This window comes from Cetorhinus maximus, chromosome 18, assembly GCF_964194155.1.
Source record: "Cetorhinus maximus chromosome 18, sCetMax3.hap1.1, whole genome shotgun sequence".
In the NCBI taxonomy this organism is placed as follows: domain Eukaryota; kingdom Metazoa; phylum Chordata; class Chondrichthyes; order Lamniformes; family Cetorhinidae; genus Cetorhinus; species Cetorhinus maximus.
In genome coordinates, this window is record NC_135896.1 from 13,851,488 (window position 1) to 13,867,824 (window position 16,337).

General features: G+C 42.5%; 1 protein-coding gene across 1 annotated transcript in view; it reads right to left on the reverse strand.

Moving 5' to 3' along the window:
• Window positions 1-16,337, reverse strand: part of LOC144692949 (latent-transforming growth factor beta-binding protein 2-like) — a 662,780-nt gene that overhangs the window by 358,239 nt on the left and 288,204 nt on the right. The window contains exon 9 of the mRNA XM_078562124.1: window positions 6,808-6,882. Within this exon, the coding sequence (XP_078418250.1) occupies window positions 6,808-6,882 (75 nt within the window). The remainder of the gene's footprint in view (window positions 1-6,807; window positions 6,883-16,337) is intronic.

The following is a 16,337-nucleotide window of genomic DNA, read 5'->3' on the forward strand; positions in this document are numbered from 1 at the left end:
GCTTGGTCTGTACTGGTGCTACTGAGTCTCTCTTGGTGATGGACACTGAAGTCCCCCACCCAGAGTACGTTCTGCACCCTTGCTATCATCATTATTTCCTCCAAGTGGTGTTCAACACGGCAATCAACAGGAGGTTCCCTTGCCCATGTTTGACCTGATACCATAAGAATTCATGTGGTCCAGATTCGATGTTGAGGACTCCCAGGTTATCCTCCTCCTGACAATGCTGCCACCTCTGCTGGGTCTGTCCTGTCGGTGGGACAGGAAATACCCAGGGACGGTGATGGTGGTGTCTGGGACAGTATCTGTAAGGTATGATTCCATGAGTATAGCTATGTCAGGTTGTTGCTTGATTCGTCTGTGAGATAGGTCTCCCAATTTTGGCACAAGCCCCCAGGTGTCACTGGGGAGGACTTTGTAGCGTTGACAGGGCTGAGTTTGCTGTTGTCACTTCCGGTGCCTAGGTCGATGCCCGGTGGTTTAGCGGTTTGATAGGCTATTTCAGAGGGCAGTCAAAAGACAACCACATTTCTGTGGGTCTGGAGTCAGGTGTAGGCTAGAACAGGTAAGAACGGCAGATTTTATGTCAACAATTGACATTAGACTTTTAATTCCAGATTTTTATTGAATTCAAATTCCACCACCTGCCCTAGTGTGATTCAAACCTGGGTCCCCAGAGCATTAACCTGGGTCTCTGGAATACTAGTCCAGTGACAATACCACTGTGCCACTGCCTCCCCAAGATGTACCAAGATTATACAGGGCTACACACAGCATTTCATATATTTCTTGAAATAGATGAACACATTTTTACAGGTCAAACTCAGGAGAATTTCTAATTATTTTCCAGATGCCCTATCAGCAGTGGAATCAAATATGCAATCACGCACTTAAATGGGTAGTGGCAGACCATCCCCGGGATGAAAGACCTTAGGGGTGGAGATCCCGCCTGCTGAGTGCTGCCAGCCTAACAAATTTAATTGATTAGCAGCGCCACCAGGGAGGTGGTGACTGCTGCTCGTAATAGACTCACCTGAGACCTAGGAATGCCAATAGACCCAGGCACAGGTGAATGGTGACGGGAGGGGAATCATGGGGGCAGAGCCACGGGAGACAGATGGGGCGGGTTTCCCTCCCTTTCCCAATGACAGGCTCCTTAAACAAGCACCCAGTACCTGACAACGAGGGATCCCCCAAACCCCGAGGAGCCCGCCATCAACCTCGCTTTTTGGGCTACCCGCTGTAATAAAAGGGTCTGGCACATACATGGTTAACGTGGGATTAAGTGCAGTACTGCCCACACAGTGATCTAAGGGAACACAAGACCTGCACCCAAAGGTCAGTCTAGTGTTGGACAGAGCCGTGTGCACAAGCCAGCATAGGGACAGCTCCAAGCTCGAACCCTTTGCTGAATATATGTACATTGTTCTTGTAGTTAATAAATACATACAATTCACCTACTTTTACGAAGACTTCATTAAGACCTACTGAACAGTATCCAAGACCTGACAATATGGTGGCAACTCTTGGAAAAACCCACAACCTCAGAGAAGCTGGAGCAGAAATTCAAAAGCTGGAAAATTAAACGAGCAGCATTCTGACCTGACTGAAAAAACTTGAAGTGAAGACACAGAGGAAGATCGCCTGAGAGAAGCTTCATAGGAGAACTGGAAGCAGAGGACTGGAGGAAAAAAAACTGCACTGTGCAGCTAAGGACTCCAAAGATCACATGGCTGTCCAGTTTGAATACCAATGGATTGCAAAGTCAAAGGGCCTAGCTGGGGTGAGCTAAAAACTTAAGTTCTTGGCCAGAACTAGTTTAAAAATGTTTTCAGTCTTTTAAAAACCAAAGCAACCTGTGGCCAGCTGGATTCCTGAGTCAGTGTCTGAACGGGTGGTGTACAAGCTTGCTCTGAGAAGAAAAAGAAATCATTTGGAAGAAAGGCGACTAAAGAATCAGCTTTAAAGACCAACAAAGGCCATGATTCAATGCTTTCACGACCCTAAAGCATAGTGATGAAACGGAGAAGACTGCAGCTAGTCAATCCAGTCATTATTTAAATTTTTTCAAGGCTGAGCACGAGCACCATTGCAGCAGAGTCTGCCAAAACCAGCAAACGCAGATAAATCCTGTTGTATTGTCACCACTGATCATCATGTTGTATTATGTTGTGTGGGGATGTCTTTTTTTAATTCTTTCATGGAATGTGAGCTTTGCTGGCAAGTCAGCATTTGCTGCCCATCCCTAATTGCCCTTAAACTGACTTTAGAGGGCAGTTAAGAGTCAACCACATTCCTGTGGGTCTGGAGTCACATGTAGGCCAGACCAGGTAAAGATGGCAGATTAGTCAACCAGATGGGTTTTTACAACAATCAATGATAATTTCATGGTCATCATCACTGAGACCAGCTTTATATTACAGATTCACTAACTGAATTCAAATTCCACCAGCTGTTGTGGTGAGATTTGAACCCATGTCCTCAGAGCATTAGCCTGGGTCCCTGGATTACTAGCCCAGCAATGTTACCACTATGCCACCATCTCCCCTCTATGATGAGATCCTGAGACTTGTATGGGTAAACATGAAATATTTATTGTTAATCTTTAACTATATGCAGATCTCAGATACTGCTGTCATGCATGGTGCCGCTCCATGCAGGTAGGCTGCTTCCAGAGTGTTCTCTCTAAACTGTTCTTTCAGTCAAATACCATGTGACTCCATACATCATACCATGGGCCGTGCTATTCTCAAGTCCCACGTTAACCCTCGTTCTGAGCACCTTTACAATGACATGCAGGCACATACAGCATCATGCAACATACCCCTATATCCTCTAAAGAAAACTTTCCTCCCTCCCAGCAGAGTATAACTATTGGTAATAAAATCTTTATTTGCTCTCCCTGCTCCCCCATCTCAAGTCTCTGACTTTATAAATTCAGACAGTCTTGAGGCTTGACAGTTCTTCCACATCTCAGTCTGTCACGTTTGGGGGCATGGTTATCTCCATTTGATTCACTTTTTGAGCTCCTTCGAGTTGCTTTTCTCTTTATTAACAACCCGTCTGCTTCTTTCGGGCACTGTGGGTTTGTCCCATTCCTTCTGAAGGGAATGTGCACTCGGTTCATTTCTAGATTGGACCAGAATTTTCTTTTTCCGTAGTGTACACCATGTTCTTGCTGGATGTCAATGTTTTGCTAACGGAAACTTAATTTCTGCTTGTTTCACAATCTCAGCCAAATATTTGTTTAATGTTTTATTTTCAAATCGTTTTGTAAGCTTATGAATCTTTTCATTCAGCTCAATTGTTTTCAGTATGTCTGAGACAGCCAGTGCTGTTTCTTCTCCTAGTTCCTTGCGTTTCAGTGTTGGATTTACACTTTCCGATCTTATTTCTGTCTTTTCTTTCTCTGTCTGCAACAGAACTTTGTCCTTGGTCTTTTGTTTTGGTTGGACTGTTGGCCAGGTCTAGTTCTGTAATTGTGCTACTCGTGGCTTCATTATCCATTTGTAGCTAGGAAGATTCTATGGCTTTTCCTCTCTGTGTCTCCTCTTTTTCATTCAACTGCTTCTTCAGCTCTTTGGTCTGTTTCTTGAAGCTTTTGGCTTCCTTGTGGAATATTGAACATTGCTGAGCCTTCTCTGTTAACTGGTTGTTCAGCTTGTTCAAAGTGATGTTAAATTCATTTAGCCTCTCTTTGTAACTTTCCAGAGCCAACTTCGACTTGAGGGATTCTTGTAGCGTGTGAATATTCTTCACCTTTTCTTTGCGAAGCTCGCTTACTTCGTCTTGAGTTTTCTTTTAATTCAGTAGAGTCTTCTCGAGTTTCTCCTGCTGTGCTTCCATTCTGCTGTTTAAGATTGTCTTCATTTCTTCATGTTGCTGAATGGTTATGTATTCATTTTGCATTTGATCTTGAAGGACAATCAACTGTTCTTTCAACTGTTTATTTTCTTGTTGACCTCTTGCCAACTTACTCTGGGCTTCAATGCATCGTTTCATTGCTACTGTTAGTTCCAACTCAGCTTTTCTTGACATAATATTCAACATCTTTTTCAGCTTCTCATGTTTATCCATGGTAATGTATTGAATTTTCAAGGAATCCTTCAGGGTCACAACTTCTTTGTGTGCCTTGTCTGCCTGCTGTTTTGCCTGGCTGTAATCTGGTTGAATTTTCCCAACTTCTACTTTGATTTGCCAACTGTGGAGCTGAGGATCATTATCTCCTCCTGATGCCTTTGTGTTGTCACTGAAATTTGTTTTTTCAGATCTCAAACAGCTTGGTTCATTGAAGACTTCAGTTTATCACGTATTTTCAAAGGTATATACTCAGTTTGAATTTTGCACTTCAAATCTTCCAATTCAGCTCTGATGCGAACATTTTTCTGTAGAACAGCTTCATTTACCTTTTGCTTCTTTGGAGTTACCTCAGATAGCTTTCCTTCATTCACAGCCATCTGCTCACTCTGTACTGCTATCTGCTGTTGCAGTTTGGGTACCGCGACAGGATTTTCTAAAAGCTCTGTTTTTAAGCCTTTTGGCTGCTTCATAGTCAGTTCTTTCGCTTGCACTAAACCCTCCAGCTCGTGCAACTCATTGCATTAATATTGTCAACAACAGTCTTGTGGTTTAATTGAATATTGTCTCCCTCACTCTGGGGTCTTCTATCTCCCTCTCACTGTGGTATTTTGTTGTCCTCTCTTTGGGATCTCTTGTTGCCCTCGGTGCTTTATTAGGAGTTGCCTTCTCTCTGGGGTCTCTTGCAATGTTCCGTCCATCGCACTTTTTTGTAGTTACAGCTTTAAAAATTGTTTCCCCTTTAAGGCTGTCAGTGCAGTAACCATTTTTCCACTTAGGCTGTCTGCAGCCTGTCGGTTGCTTTTTTTTAGAGCCTTGTTACTAGCGAGATTTTTGGCTCAAATTTGAAAAGCTGCTTTGCAGGTGTTGTATTTTGCAACGGATGTATCAATCCATGTGTAGAGAGTTCCAGCTCTTTGTAGTGTATTGCACTGCACTGGGCTTGAAGCTTGGCTATCCCTTAGTTTGGGACAAAATCTGATCTCCTTATTTTGAAGTGTGATTGTTTGAAGCTATCTCCTTTTGGTTTAGAGTGCTTTTAAAACTAAGATTTCAACATTTCCAACATGCTTGGAAGGGTTGTACTGTGTTGTAACTCTGCAGGAACTTTTAAAATAGCAGCAATTCATTCCTCCATACAGGAGGTTAGGGACCCGACTGAAAAGGGTTCCCTTTCTCTTAAACTCTGCAGACTTTTTCTTTTTTTTAAACTGTGCTCTGCAGGTTTCTCTCTTTACTCTGCCAGCTGATTTTTTTTTAAACTTCAGTGAGCATGACCATCACGGCTGCAATCTACTGAGCCTCTGGGACTACCATCTATTCTACAAAGTAAGTATAGTTTTTTTTTTATTCTTGCTCACCATCTCGTGAACTGTCCAGGTCCTTTGATTCTGCGTCACTCAGGATCTTGCAATTTTCTGTAGTGTTGCTCACCCTATCTGTGATCTGAGCAGTTTTTTGTTCTGCATCACTCAGGGGTCTTGCAATTTTTGTAGTTATGTCACCTATCTTTGTGGTCTGACCAGGTTTTCTTCTTTTTCACTCTGCATTTCTTGAGGGTCTTGCAATGGACTTTCACTCACTCTGGTGGACTCCTCAGCTTCCAAATTTGTAGTGAAGCTTCTTCGACTGTACCACCCATGCAGTGATGCAAGAGAACACATGACCTAGGGGTCAGTGTTGGACAGAGCCGTGTGCACAAGCAAGCATGCAGACAGCTCCTAGCTTGAACCCTTTACTGTACATTGTTCTTGTAGTTAATTAATACATACAGTTAACCTACTCAAGACTATGACAACTTCATTAAGACCTACTGAACGATGTCCAACACCCTGCAACACACGCATGGTGAGACCCCCACCTGCCGCTGGGCATTACCAGCAACGGCATTATTTGCACACTTAAGGGCCTGAATTGGCAGAGATTCAGAAAGGCCATCCACGGGTTTTCCAACTACGGACTTAATCAGGAGAGTGGTGAGAAGGTGGCAGGATCCTCACCCACCACCATTCCACACAATTAAATGCTCCTATGCCAAACTTGCCATGGGGGAGGGTATTAAATTCTCCCCATTAATTCTGTTTTTCTCTCCACGGATGCTGTCTGACCTGAATATTTCCAGCATTTTTTGTTTTTATTTGAGATTTCCAGTACTTGCAGTATTTTTCATTTGTATTGGAAAAGCTGGGATTGTTCTCCTTCAAGAAGAGAAGATTGAAAAGAGATTTGTTAGAGATGTTCAGAATCATGGGGGGCCTGGGCAGAATAGATAGAGAGAAACCGTTCCTGGTGACGGAAGGGTCGAGAAACAGAGGACACTGACTTAAGATGATTGGCAAAAGAAACAACTGTGCCATGAAGAAAAAAATCTTTATGCAATGATAGTTTACTATCTGGAATGCACTACCTGAGTGTATAGTGGATACAATTTCAATCATATCTTTCAGAGAAGAATTGTATAATTACCTGAAGAGAAAAAAAAATGTAGAACTAACGGCAAAAGGCAAGGGAGTAGGACTAGGTGAGTTATTCTTGCAGCGAGCTGGCGCAGACATGATGGGCTGAATGGTCTCCTTCTGTGCTGTAACCATTCTAAGAATCTATTTAAACGTCAACTATGTCAGTACTCTTTATGTACTGCCCTTTTTAGTAATGGGACATAGAATTGCACTCCCCCCTCTATTGTCTTACATCATTAGACAGTCTATCTTTTAACACTTTAGCACTCACCTTGACAGCTTGTCTGGTTCATTTTTTTATAGCCCAGAGGACATTCAATCTGGCCATTGTGTATCTTGGGATGTTCTGAGGAATAAAGGAAAGAAACCATGATTATGATTGTTACTGCAAGATAAATATTGAGACTCCATTTGGAGTGCACACCCTTGATGGACAGAGTGGAAATTGCATAATTGGCCAGATAATGTTAAATAAATTAAGCGTGATCTATGCCCCCATCAAGCACAGCTCTAGGTCAGGATTAGCACCTTGCAAAATTTCCCCTAAAGATGTAACATACATCAAAATCTATAAAGCAGACCATGTAATTTGCTTACATAATGGCAACGGAAGCAATCTATAACTTCCATGAAAACTTTGAAAGTAATTTGTCAGAATTACAGAAACACACAAAACTTCTCAGTTGTCTTAAGTTACTCTCAGAATAAACATTGTCAGCAGCTTTACTGCAGAAGTATTGCTACAAGCTTTAAAAATGTCCATAGGATACATAACTATAAAAACAACAGATGATTCTATGTAAATGATATTCTGATATTTGCAGACAGAACACTGCTCACATTTAAATCTGTGCTACCCTTCATATTATGCTGAATTCAGACACACTGAAGGTTCTTTTCACTTGTGGCAGGAGTGGAAGAGTGGCAGTTCAACTCACATGATTTTCTCTTCCACTGTGAAAAGGGAACTGCCTACAACAGGCAATTAATTCACTAGTACCTGCTTTAAACCTTCCCAAAAAGTGAAAATGACTGCAACGGAGGTCAGAACTACTGTAAAAACATCGAAATATAGAATGAGAAAAGGCCTTTTGTCAACCAAACCTATTCTCTCCACAGGCATTCATGTTCATTTCACCATTTCAATTATAGTTGAAACCTCCAAAATACTAAAGTTCTGTGAAAAATCTCCTTGCCACTTGCATTATTTTCTAGACATGGAATAAAAATTAAGAAAAAATGATGCAAAGTGCTTCAGTCAGTTATGCAGCATTTCCAAATATTTAGGGATTTTACACCACAAATGTGGACCATCTTTAATGAATCACGTTATATTGTAATGGTAAAATATATGTGCTTTTTGGCTATACAAGTGCAGGTGTGCTCGATAAAACTAGATTTATAGTCTGTCCCCAGACCTTCACCATCTAGCAGTCTGCAGGGGGAATTATGGGTGGTCCAAAGGCAGGGAGGTGAGCTTTTTCTCTTTATTTTTATTATTAACAACCCTCCCAGGAGGAATTGAGCAATCTGAGGTCTACTGGCTATTGATCTCTATAAGTCAGAAACACTTCTCGCTACTTTTTTCCCATCATGTACAGCTTCACATTTCTCTGCAGTAAATTCCATCTGTGGCCTATCTGTCTGTGACTAACTTCCTCCTGAACTTTTCGTCACAGTTTGCCATTCTCCAAGTTTGGTATTATCAGATATCAGCAACCTTCTTGGGTCCAGGGCTTGAGTACAAAAATCAAGGCCATCATCCCAATGCAGTACTAAGGAAGCGCTGTATTGTCAGAGGTGCCACTTTTTGGATGAGATATTAAACAGAGGCCCCATCTACCTCCTTGGGTGGATGCAAAAGATTCCTTGGCACTATTTCAAAGAAGAGCAGCGGAGATATCCCTGGTCACCTGATCAATATTTATTCCTCAATCAATATCGCAAAAACAGGCTATCAGGTCATTATCACATCGCTTGTTTGTGGGAGTTTGCTATGCACGTTTTGGCTGCCACAGTTATGACATAACAACAGTGACTACACTTCAAAAGTATTCATTGGCTATAAAGCACTTTGAGGCATCTGGTGATCATGAAAAGCACTATATAAATTCAAGTCTTTCTTTCATCGTTTTCTTTGATATGTCTAAATAATTTCAATAAGTGGGAAGCCAAAAGGTTTTAGCATTTCCATTGGTACATCATCTCAATCCAGAAGCCTTGCATTTACAGCTACACTTTGATTCTCTCCCAATCACCATATTATCCATATGGCTATCCTTATTCCTTTAATACCAACTAATTCCATTTTTGTAGCACACCTCCTGTTGCTTCATTCTCACAATGTGCACCAGATTTTCTTTCTGTACCCATTGGTTTTCATCAAATTACCACCGTAGATCATAGCACATAAATCAACTCAGCATATAAGACAAACGCATTTTTCTGTCGCCAAAATTTGTGTTTTTTCTTACACTCAGCTTATAAGTCAACTCCCCTTTTCAGCCTTGACACACATTAGTAGTCAGCCTCAATTTTTCATCCCACAAATGCATGTACTACTTAACTGGACATAAGATATCAAGCAGGCGATAAGGGCTGCATTGCAAAAATGCCTGGTGATCTAAGGCACACCCACACAGAGCAGATCCTGCATGGTGTACAACGGCAGAAATGAGTCTTCCAACAAAATGAATTAAGTACAAAGCTGGTTTCAAGTTAAAAGTCGTAGCATTTACTAACTCATCAAATAACTGCTGCAGCAAGAGAATTCGGTGTTAATGAAAAACTGGTGTGAGAATAATGGAAAAAGGAAGAATCCTTCCTGAAAAAGGTTCCCAAGACAAAATGAATAGGGACCAGCCACTTGCTTGATCTTGAGAAGCATGTATCGGAAAGCATCCACGGAACTTGGTAGAATGGTATCAACATCACCGGAAATGCAATGCATATACACACATGCTTAAATGGGCCAAATCAACCCCTGAATCCAGCAAAGATTTCAGTGCAATGGCTAGTTAGTGTGGCTGTTTTATGGAATGAAAATGTTTAGTGTTTTAGCAGAAGACTAAGATCGCTCAGAGACTACTAAAGAACCTGAGTGTCAAAATTACCAATTCCATTGATTCATCATCAGACTGTGACAAAAACACAAGTGCCCATTATATGACATGGGCAACATGGATGACGCGCCCATGAATTTTGATATACCCAGCACTCGAACTGTGGAGTGGAAAGGTTCAAAAATAGTTCCAGCGAAAACCAAAAGACATGAGAAGACAAGATTCATGGTGGTACTAGCTTGCATGGCTGAGGGAACAAAATTAAAGCCTATGGTAGGCTACCTAGCCTAAAAACATGCCAAAGATCAAGTTGCCTGCAGGAATTTATGTGCATGTCCGTGACAACTGTTAGATGGATGAGGACAGAGTGAAGTTATGGATTAATAACGCGTGGAATAGGTGTCCCGGCAGTCTGCATAAAGAATGCTGCATATTAGTGTGGGACATGTTCAGGTCCCATATAACCAATGAGATCATGAGATGCCTGCAAAGAAATAACACCAACATTGCAGTTATGCCAACGGATCTAACGTCTGAAGTTCAACCTTTGGACGCATGCCTCAACAAGGCATTTAAGAATCATGTTCGCACCGAAGGAAATAGGTGGAATGGTTGACAGAGAAAAAACCTTCACAAAGAGTGGAAATATGTGCACTGCCCCACTTGATGTTTTGTGTGGTTTCGTCATCAAATCGTCGGATGCTATTAGTGCACAATCTATCATAAGATCATTCAAAAAAATGAAAGAATATCTAATTCAATGGATGGAGAGGGAGATAATTTGTTGTGGAGGGATGATTCAGAAACCAAAAACACCACATCTGATCCAGAGTGGGTTCCTTACGATGGTATCATATCTAAAGTGACTCAGAATGAATTTGATTTACTCTTTGCGTCGGATGCCGAAGACAATTAATTTGACCAGCTTTTAAAACGCTTTCACTGAGGTTAAAGATATCTTTGTACAATTAATTTATTCAATAAACCATGCCACATCACTATGAATAACTGGTGTTATGTTTTTTCACATTTCAAAATGGTAAGCACCCACAGCCACATACACACTAATGGTACACATTTTATGCTTGGTGTATACGTCGATGCCCATTTTTGGAACGATTTTTGCAGGCGCCAAAGGTTGACTTATATCCTGACATCTACAGTAAGTTGGTAAAGCACAACTTGGACTTTATCAACCTATGCTGACTATCCCTGATTAGTCAGTGTTCACTATTCTCATTTCACATTGTAGACTCCAGTGAGGGAAATGAAAATTTGGAATTGTACAGAGAGAATTAATGTCACCTCCTTTCCACTGTCACCCAAAGTCCAAATTACTCCTTAAAAGATTACAACTGATGCAAGATTATCTAGCTTATAACTTCTTCGATTATCCTTTCCCCTTTCTTGAACATGGTGTAACGTTTGCCATCATTGGATGGAATGATATTCCCTATTTTTTTGAATGATCTGATGATAGTTTGTGTACTAATAGCATCTGCCGATTTGATGACAAAACCACACAAAACGTCAAGTGGGACAGTGCACATATTTCCACTCTTTGTGAAGATTTTTTCTCTGTCAACCATCCACCTATTCCCTTTGGTGCGAACACGATCCTTAAATGGCTTGTTGCGGAAATTCCTGTTTAGCAAGACTATCAGAACATAATTACAATTAAAATTGCTGTTTTTTAGTCCCAAGCTCTTTCAATATTTCAGGATACATAACATTTGGAACTTGTGACTTTTAGTCCCATTAATGTTTTAAATTACTTCCTTATGAACATTTATGTCTAATAATAGAACTTCCACATCTTTCTCAGTCCAGGGACTTGAGCACATAATCTAAGCTGGCACTCCAGTGTGGTACTGAGGGAATGCTACACTGTTGGAGGCACCACCTATCACATGAAACATTAAACCCAGGCCTCATCTACCCTCTCAGGTGGATACAACAGATCCCATAGTACTTTTTGAAGAACAGGGGAGTTTTCCCCAGTGTCTTAGCTATCATTTATCCCTCAACCAAAGTGACTAAAACAGAGTGCCTGGTTGCTCCTCATTGCTGTTTCTGGGAACTTTCTGTACATAACTTGGTTGTAGGATTTCTTACATTACACCAGTGACTACACTTCAAAAATACTACATTGGGTGTAAACCACTTTGGCATGAGCAGAGATTGCGAAAGGCACTATATAAATGCAAGTTTTTTTCTTGCTTTCTATTGTGTATTCTGACTTACACTTAATCGCCCTGGGTCTCATAGTAATTGTTTAACAGTTACAACACTGCACTCAAGAATTGAGTCTGTGGTCCAGCCCATTACTGGGACTAAAAGACACCTACAAAACTCCTTGCAGACAGAATTTTCTAAAAGTAATTTGAACATGCGGCTTGAGGTGATTTAATATATAACTTAAAATTCTTGGTTGACAATTAATAATCCTGAGGTACCCTATCGGAGTGCACTTGACTAGATCAAAAAGTATTATCAAACAAAAAATAAACATAGAAATACCTTTGAAAAATGGCTGAAAGAGATAAAATGAGTCAAATCAATGTTATAAATAAAACAAGTGGAAAAAGATAGACGATTTAACTCCTTGCAGAATAAAAGCAGCTCCTGGAATATGCACACTAGCTTTTTCTGATTTGTGTAGTACACCCAAACCTCTTTGCTCCTCCACATTTTGTCATTTTTTTGTGGATGTTGCCGGCCAGACCAGCATTTATTGCCCATCCCTAATTTCCCTTGAGAAGGTGGTGGTGAGCTGCCTTTTTGAACTGCTGCATTCCATATGGTGTAGGTTCACCCACAGGGTTGGTTAGAGAGGGAGTTCCAGAGTTTTGACCCAACGACCGTGAAGGAACAGCAATATATTCCCAAGTCAGGTTGTTGAGTGGCTTGGAGAGGAACTTGCAGGTGGTGGTGTTCCCATGTGTCTGTTGCCCTTGTCCTTCGAGATGGTAGTGGTCGTGAGTTTGGAAGGTGGTGTCTAAGGAGGCTTGGTGAGTTCCTGCAGTGCATCTTGTAGGTGGTACACACTGCTACCACTGTGCATCAGTAGTGAAGGGAGTGAATTTTTGTGGATGGATTGCCAATCAAGCAGGCTGCTGTGTCCTGGATGGTGTCAAGTTCTTGAGTGTTATTGGAGCTGCGCTCATCCAGGCAACTGGAGAGTATTCCATCACACTCCTGACTTGCGCCTTGTAGATGGTGGACAGACTTTGGGGAGTCAGGAGGAGAGTTACTTGTCACACAATTTCTAGTCTCTGGCCTGCTCTTGTAGCCACAGTATTTATATGGCTAGTCCAGTTCAGATTCGGGTCAATGGTAACTCCCAGGATGTTGATAGTGGCTGATTCAGTGATGGTAAAGCCATTGAATGTCAAGAGATGATGGTTAGATTCTCTCTTGTTGGAGATAGCCATTGCCTGGCACTTGTGTGGTATGTATGTTAATTGCCACTTGTCAGCCCAAGCCTGGATATTGCCCAGGTCTTGCTGCATTTGGACATGGACAGCTTCAGTATCTGAGTCGTGCTGAACATAGTTTGCTGATGAATACACATTGCCACTTCTGACCTTTTGATGGAAGGAAGGTCATTGTTGAAGCAGCTGAAGGTGGTTGGGCCTAGGACACTATCCTGAGGAACTCCTGCAGTGATGTCCTGCAACTGAGATGATTAACGTCCAACAACCACAACTATCTTCCTTTGTACTGGGTATGACTCCAACCAGCAGAGAGTTTTCCCCCGATTCCCATTGACCCCAGTTTTGCTAGGGATCCTTGATGCCACTCTCAGTCAAATGCTGCTTGATGTCAAGGGGAGTCACTCTCACCTCACCGGTAGACTTCAGCTCTTTTGTCCATGTTTAAACCAAGGTTGGAATGAGGTCAGGAGCTGAGTTGCCTTGACTTTTGCACCGATGTGATGGGCTCCCCCATCATTGAGGATAGGGATATGTGTGGAGCCTCCTCCTCCAGTGAGTTGTTCAATTGTCCACCACAATTCATGACTGGATGTGGCAGGACTGCAGAGTTTAGATCTGATCCGTTGCTTGTGGAATCGCTTAGCTCTGTCTATCGCTTGTTGCTTATGCTGTTTGGCACACATGTAGTCCTGTGTTGTAGCTTCACTAGGTTGACACCTCATTTTTAGGTATGCCTGGTACTGCTCCTGGCATGCCCTCCTGCACTCTTCATTGAACCAGGGTTGATCCCCTGGCTTGGTGGTAATGGTAGAGTGGAGGGTATTCTGGGCCATGAGGCTACAGATTGCGGTTAAGTGCCATGGGCCATAGTGCCTCATGGATGCCCAGTTTAGAGTTGCTAGATCTGTTCGAAATCTATCCCATTTAGCATGGTGGTAGTGCCACATAACACGATGGAGGGTATACTCAATGTGAAGACAGGACTTCACTTCCACAAGGGCTGTGCGGTAGTCACTCCTACTGATACTGTCATGGACAGATGCATCTGTGGCAGGCAGGTTGGTGAGGAGGAGCTCAAGAATGCTTTTCCCTCTTGTTGGTTCCCTCACTGCTTGCTGCAGGCCCAGTCTAACATATATGTCCTTTAGGACTCAGCCAGCTCGGCTTACACCGGTGCTACCGAGCCACTCTTGCTGGTGCACATTGAAGTCTCCCACCCAGAGTATATTCTGCACCCTTGCCACCCTCAATGCTTCCTCCAAGTGGTGTTCAACATGAAGGAGTACTGATTCATCAGCTGAGGGTGGGACGGTATGTGATAATCAGTAGGAGGTTTCCTTGCCCATGTTTGATCTGATACCAAGAGGCTTCATGTGGTCTGGAATCGATGTTGAGGATTCCCAGAGCAAATCTCTCCTGACTGCATATTACTGTGCCACCACCTCTGCTGGCTCTGTCCTGCTGGTGGGTCAGGACAAATCAGGGATGGTGATGGTGGTGTCTGGGACGCTATCTGTAAAATATGATTCTATGATTATGACTATGTTGGGCTGTTGCTTGACTAGTTCCAAGGGCTAAAATCTAAGAACTAGGTCACATGAGGGGACATGTAAGGGAAATTTTATTTTTCTATTTTAATCTTTTTTACATGTAGAGCCGATCTCCCTGAGGCAGCACTTAGCCTCAGGGAGATGAGTGCGCTCTTTCGTGCGCATGTGCGAAAGAGTGCACTCTCGATTTTGGGATTCCCCGCCCACACAGGGAGCACATAGCGCTTCCCTGCAGATGTCACGCTGGGCAGACCTTAATTGGCCCGCCCACGTAAAATGGCGCCGCGCCTCCGATCAGGGGCGCCGATCGGAAGCGCACCCATACGCGCACGCCCATCAACTTCCCCCCCCGACAGGGGGAAAATTCAGCCAAAAGAGTCTGCAGAGGGAAACAGACAGGTTAAGTGAGTGGGCAAAAACTTGGCAGATGGAATATAATGTGGGAAAATGTAAGAGGTTATGCATTTTGGCAGGAAGAACAGAGAAGCTGAATATTATTTAAATGTAGAAAGACTACAGAAAGCTACAGCACAGAGGGATTTGGGAGTCCTCCTGCATGAATCCCAAAAAGCTAACATACAAGTTCAGCAGGTAATAGTAAAGGCATATGAAACGTTGGCCTTTATTTCAAAGGGAATGGACTATAAAAATAGGGAAGTCTTACTAAAACTATACAAAGTACCAGTTAGGCCACACCTAGAATACTGTGAACAATTTTGGTCCCCTTATCTAAGAAAAGAAATAATGGCATTGGAGGCAGCCCAGAGAAGGTTCACTAGGTTGACCCCGGTTATGGAGGGATTTTCTTATGAGGAGAGGTTGACTAGGTTGGGCCTGTACTCATTGGATTTTAGAAGAATGAGGGGTGACCTGGTTGAAACATATAAGATTCTTTGGGGGCTTGATAGGGTAGATGCTAAAAGTTTGTTTCCCCTTGTGGAAGAGTCTAGGACCAGAGGGCATAATCTCAGAGTAAGGGGTTGCCCAGTTAATATAGAGATGAGGAGGAATTTCTTCTCTCAGAGGGTAGTGAATCTGTGGAATTCTTTAATGCAGAGGACTGTAGAGGCTGGGTCGTTAAGTACATTCAAGTCTGAGATGGACAGATTTTTAATCTGTAAGAGAGTCAAGGATTATGGGGATAAGGCAGGAAAGCGGAGTCGAGGGATATCAGATCAGCCGTGATCTCATTGAATGGCAAGAGCAGGCTCAATGGGCTGAATGGCCCACTTTTGCTCCTTTGTCTTATGGTCTAGTCTGTGAGACAGTTCTCCCAATTTTGGCACTAGCCTCCAGATGTTAGTAAGGAAGGTCTGTAGGGTCGATAGGGCTGCATTTGCCCTCGTCATTTCCGCTGCATAGGTTGATGCCAGGTGGTCCATCCAGTTTCATTCCTTTTAGACTTTTTAGTGGTTTGATGCAACTGAGTGGCTTCCTAGGCCATTTAAGGGGGCCATTGTTGTGAGTCTGGAGTCGCATGTAGGCCAGGCCAGGTAAGGATGGAAGATTTCCTTCCCTGAAGGACACTAGTGAACCAGATAAGTTTTTCTTCTCTTCTCATTAGGAAAATTTATCTGTCTTCAATCCAAAATAGTTGCTCTCACATTTCCCCACATTTAACTTTATTTGTCACAGTTTTGTCCACTTAATCTATCTATGTTCCTTTGCAATCTCTTGCTCACAGCCACACAACGTAACCTTCCTGCTAGGTTAAGGTCATTTGCAAAAGTGGATATACAACTCTCTCTTCCT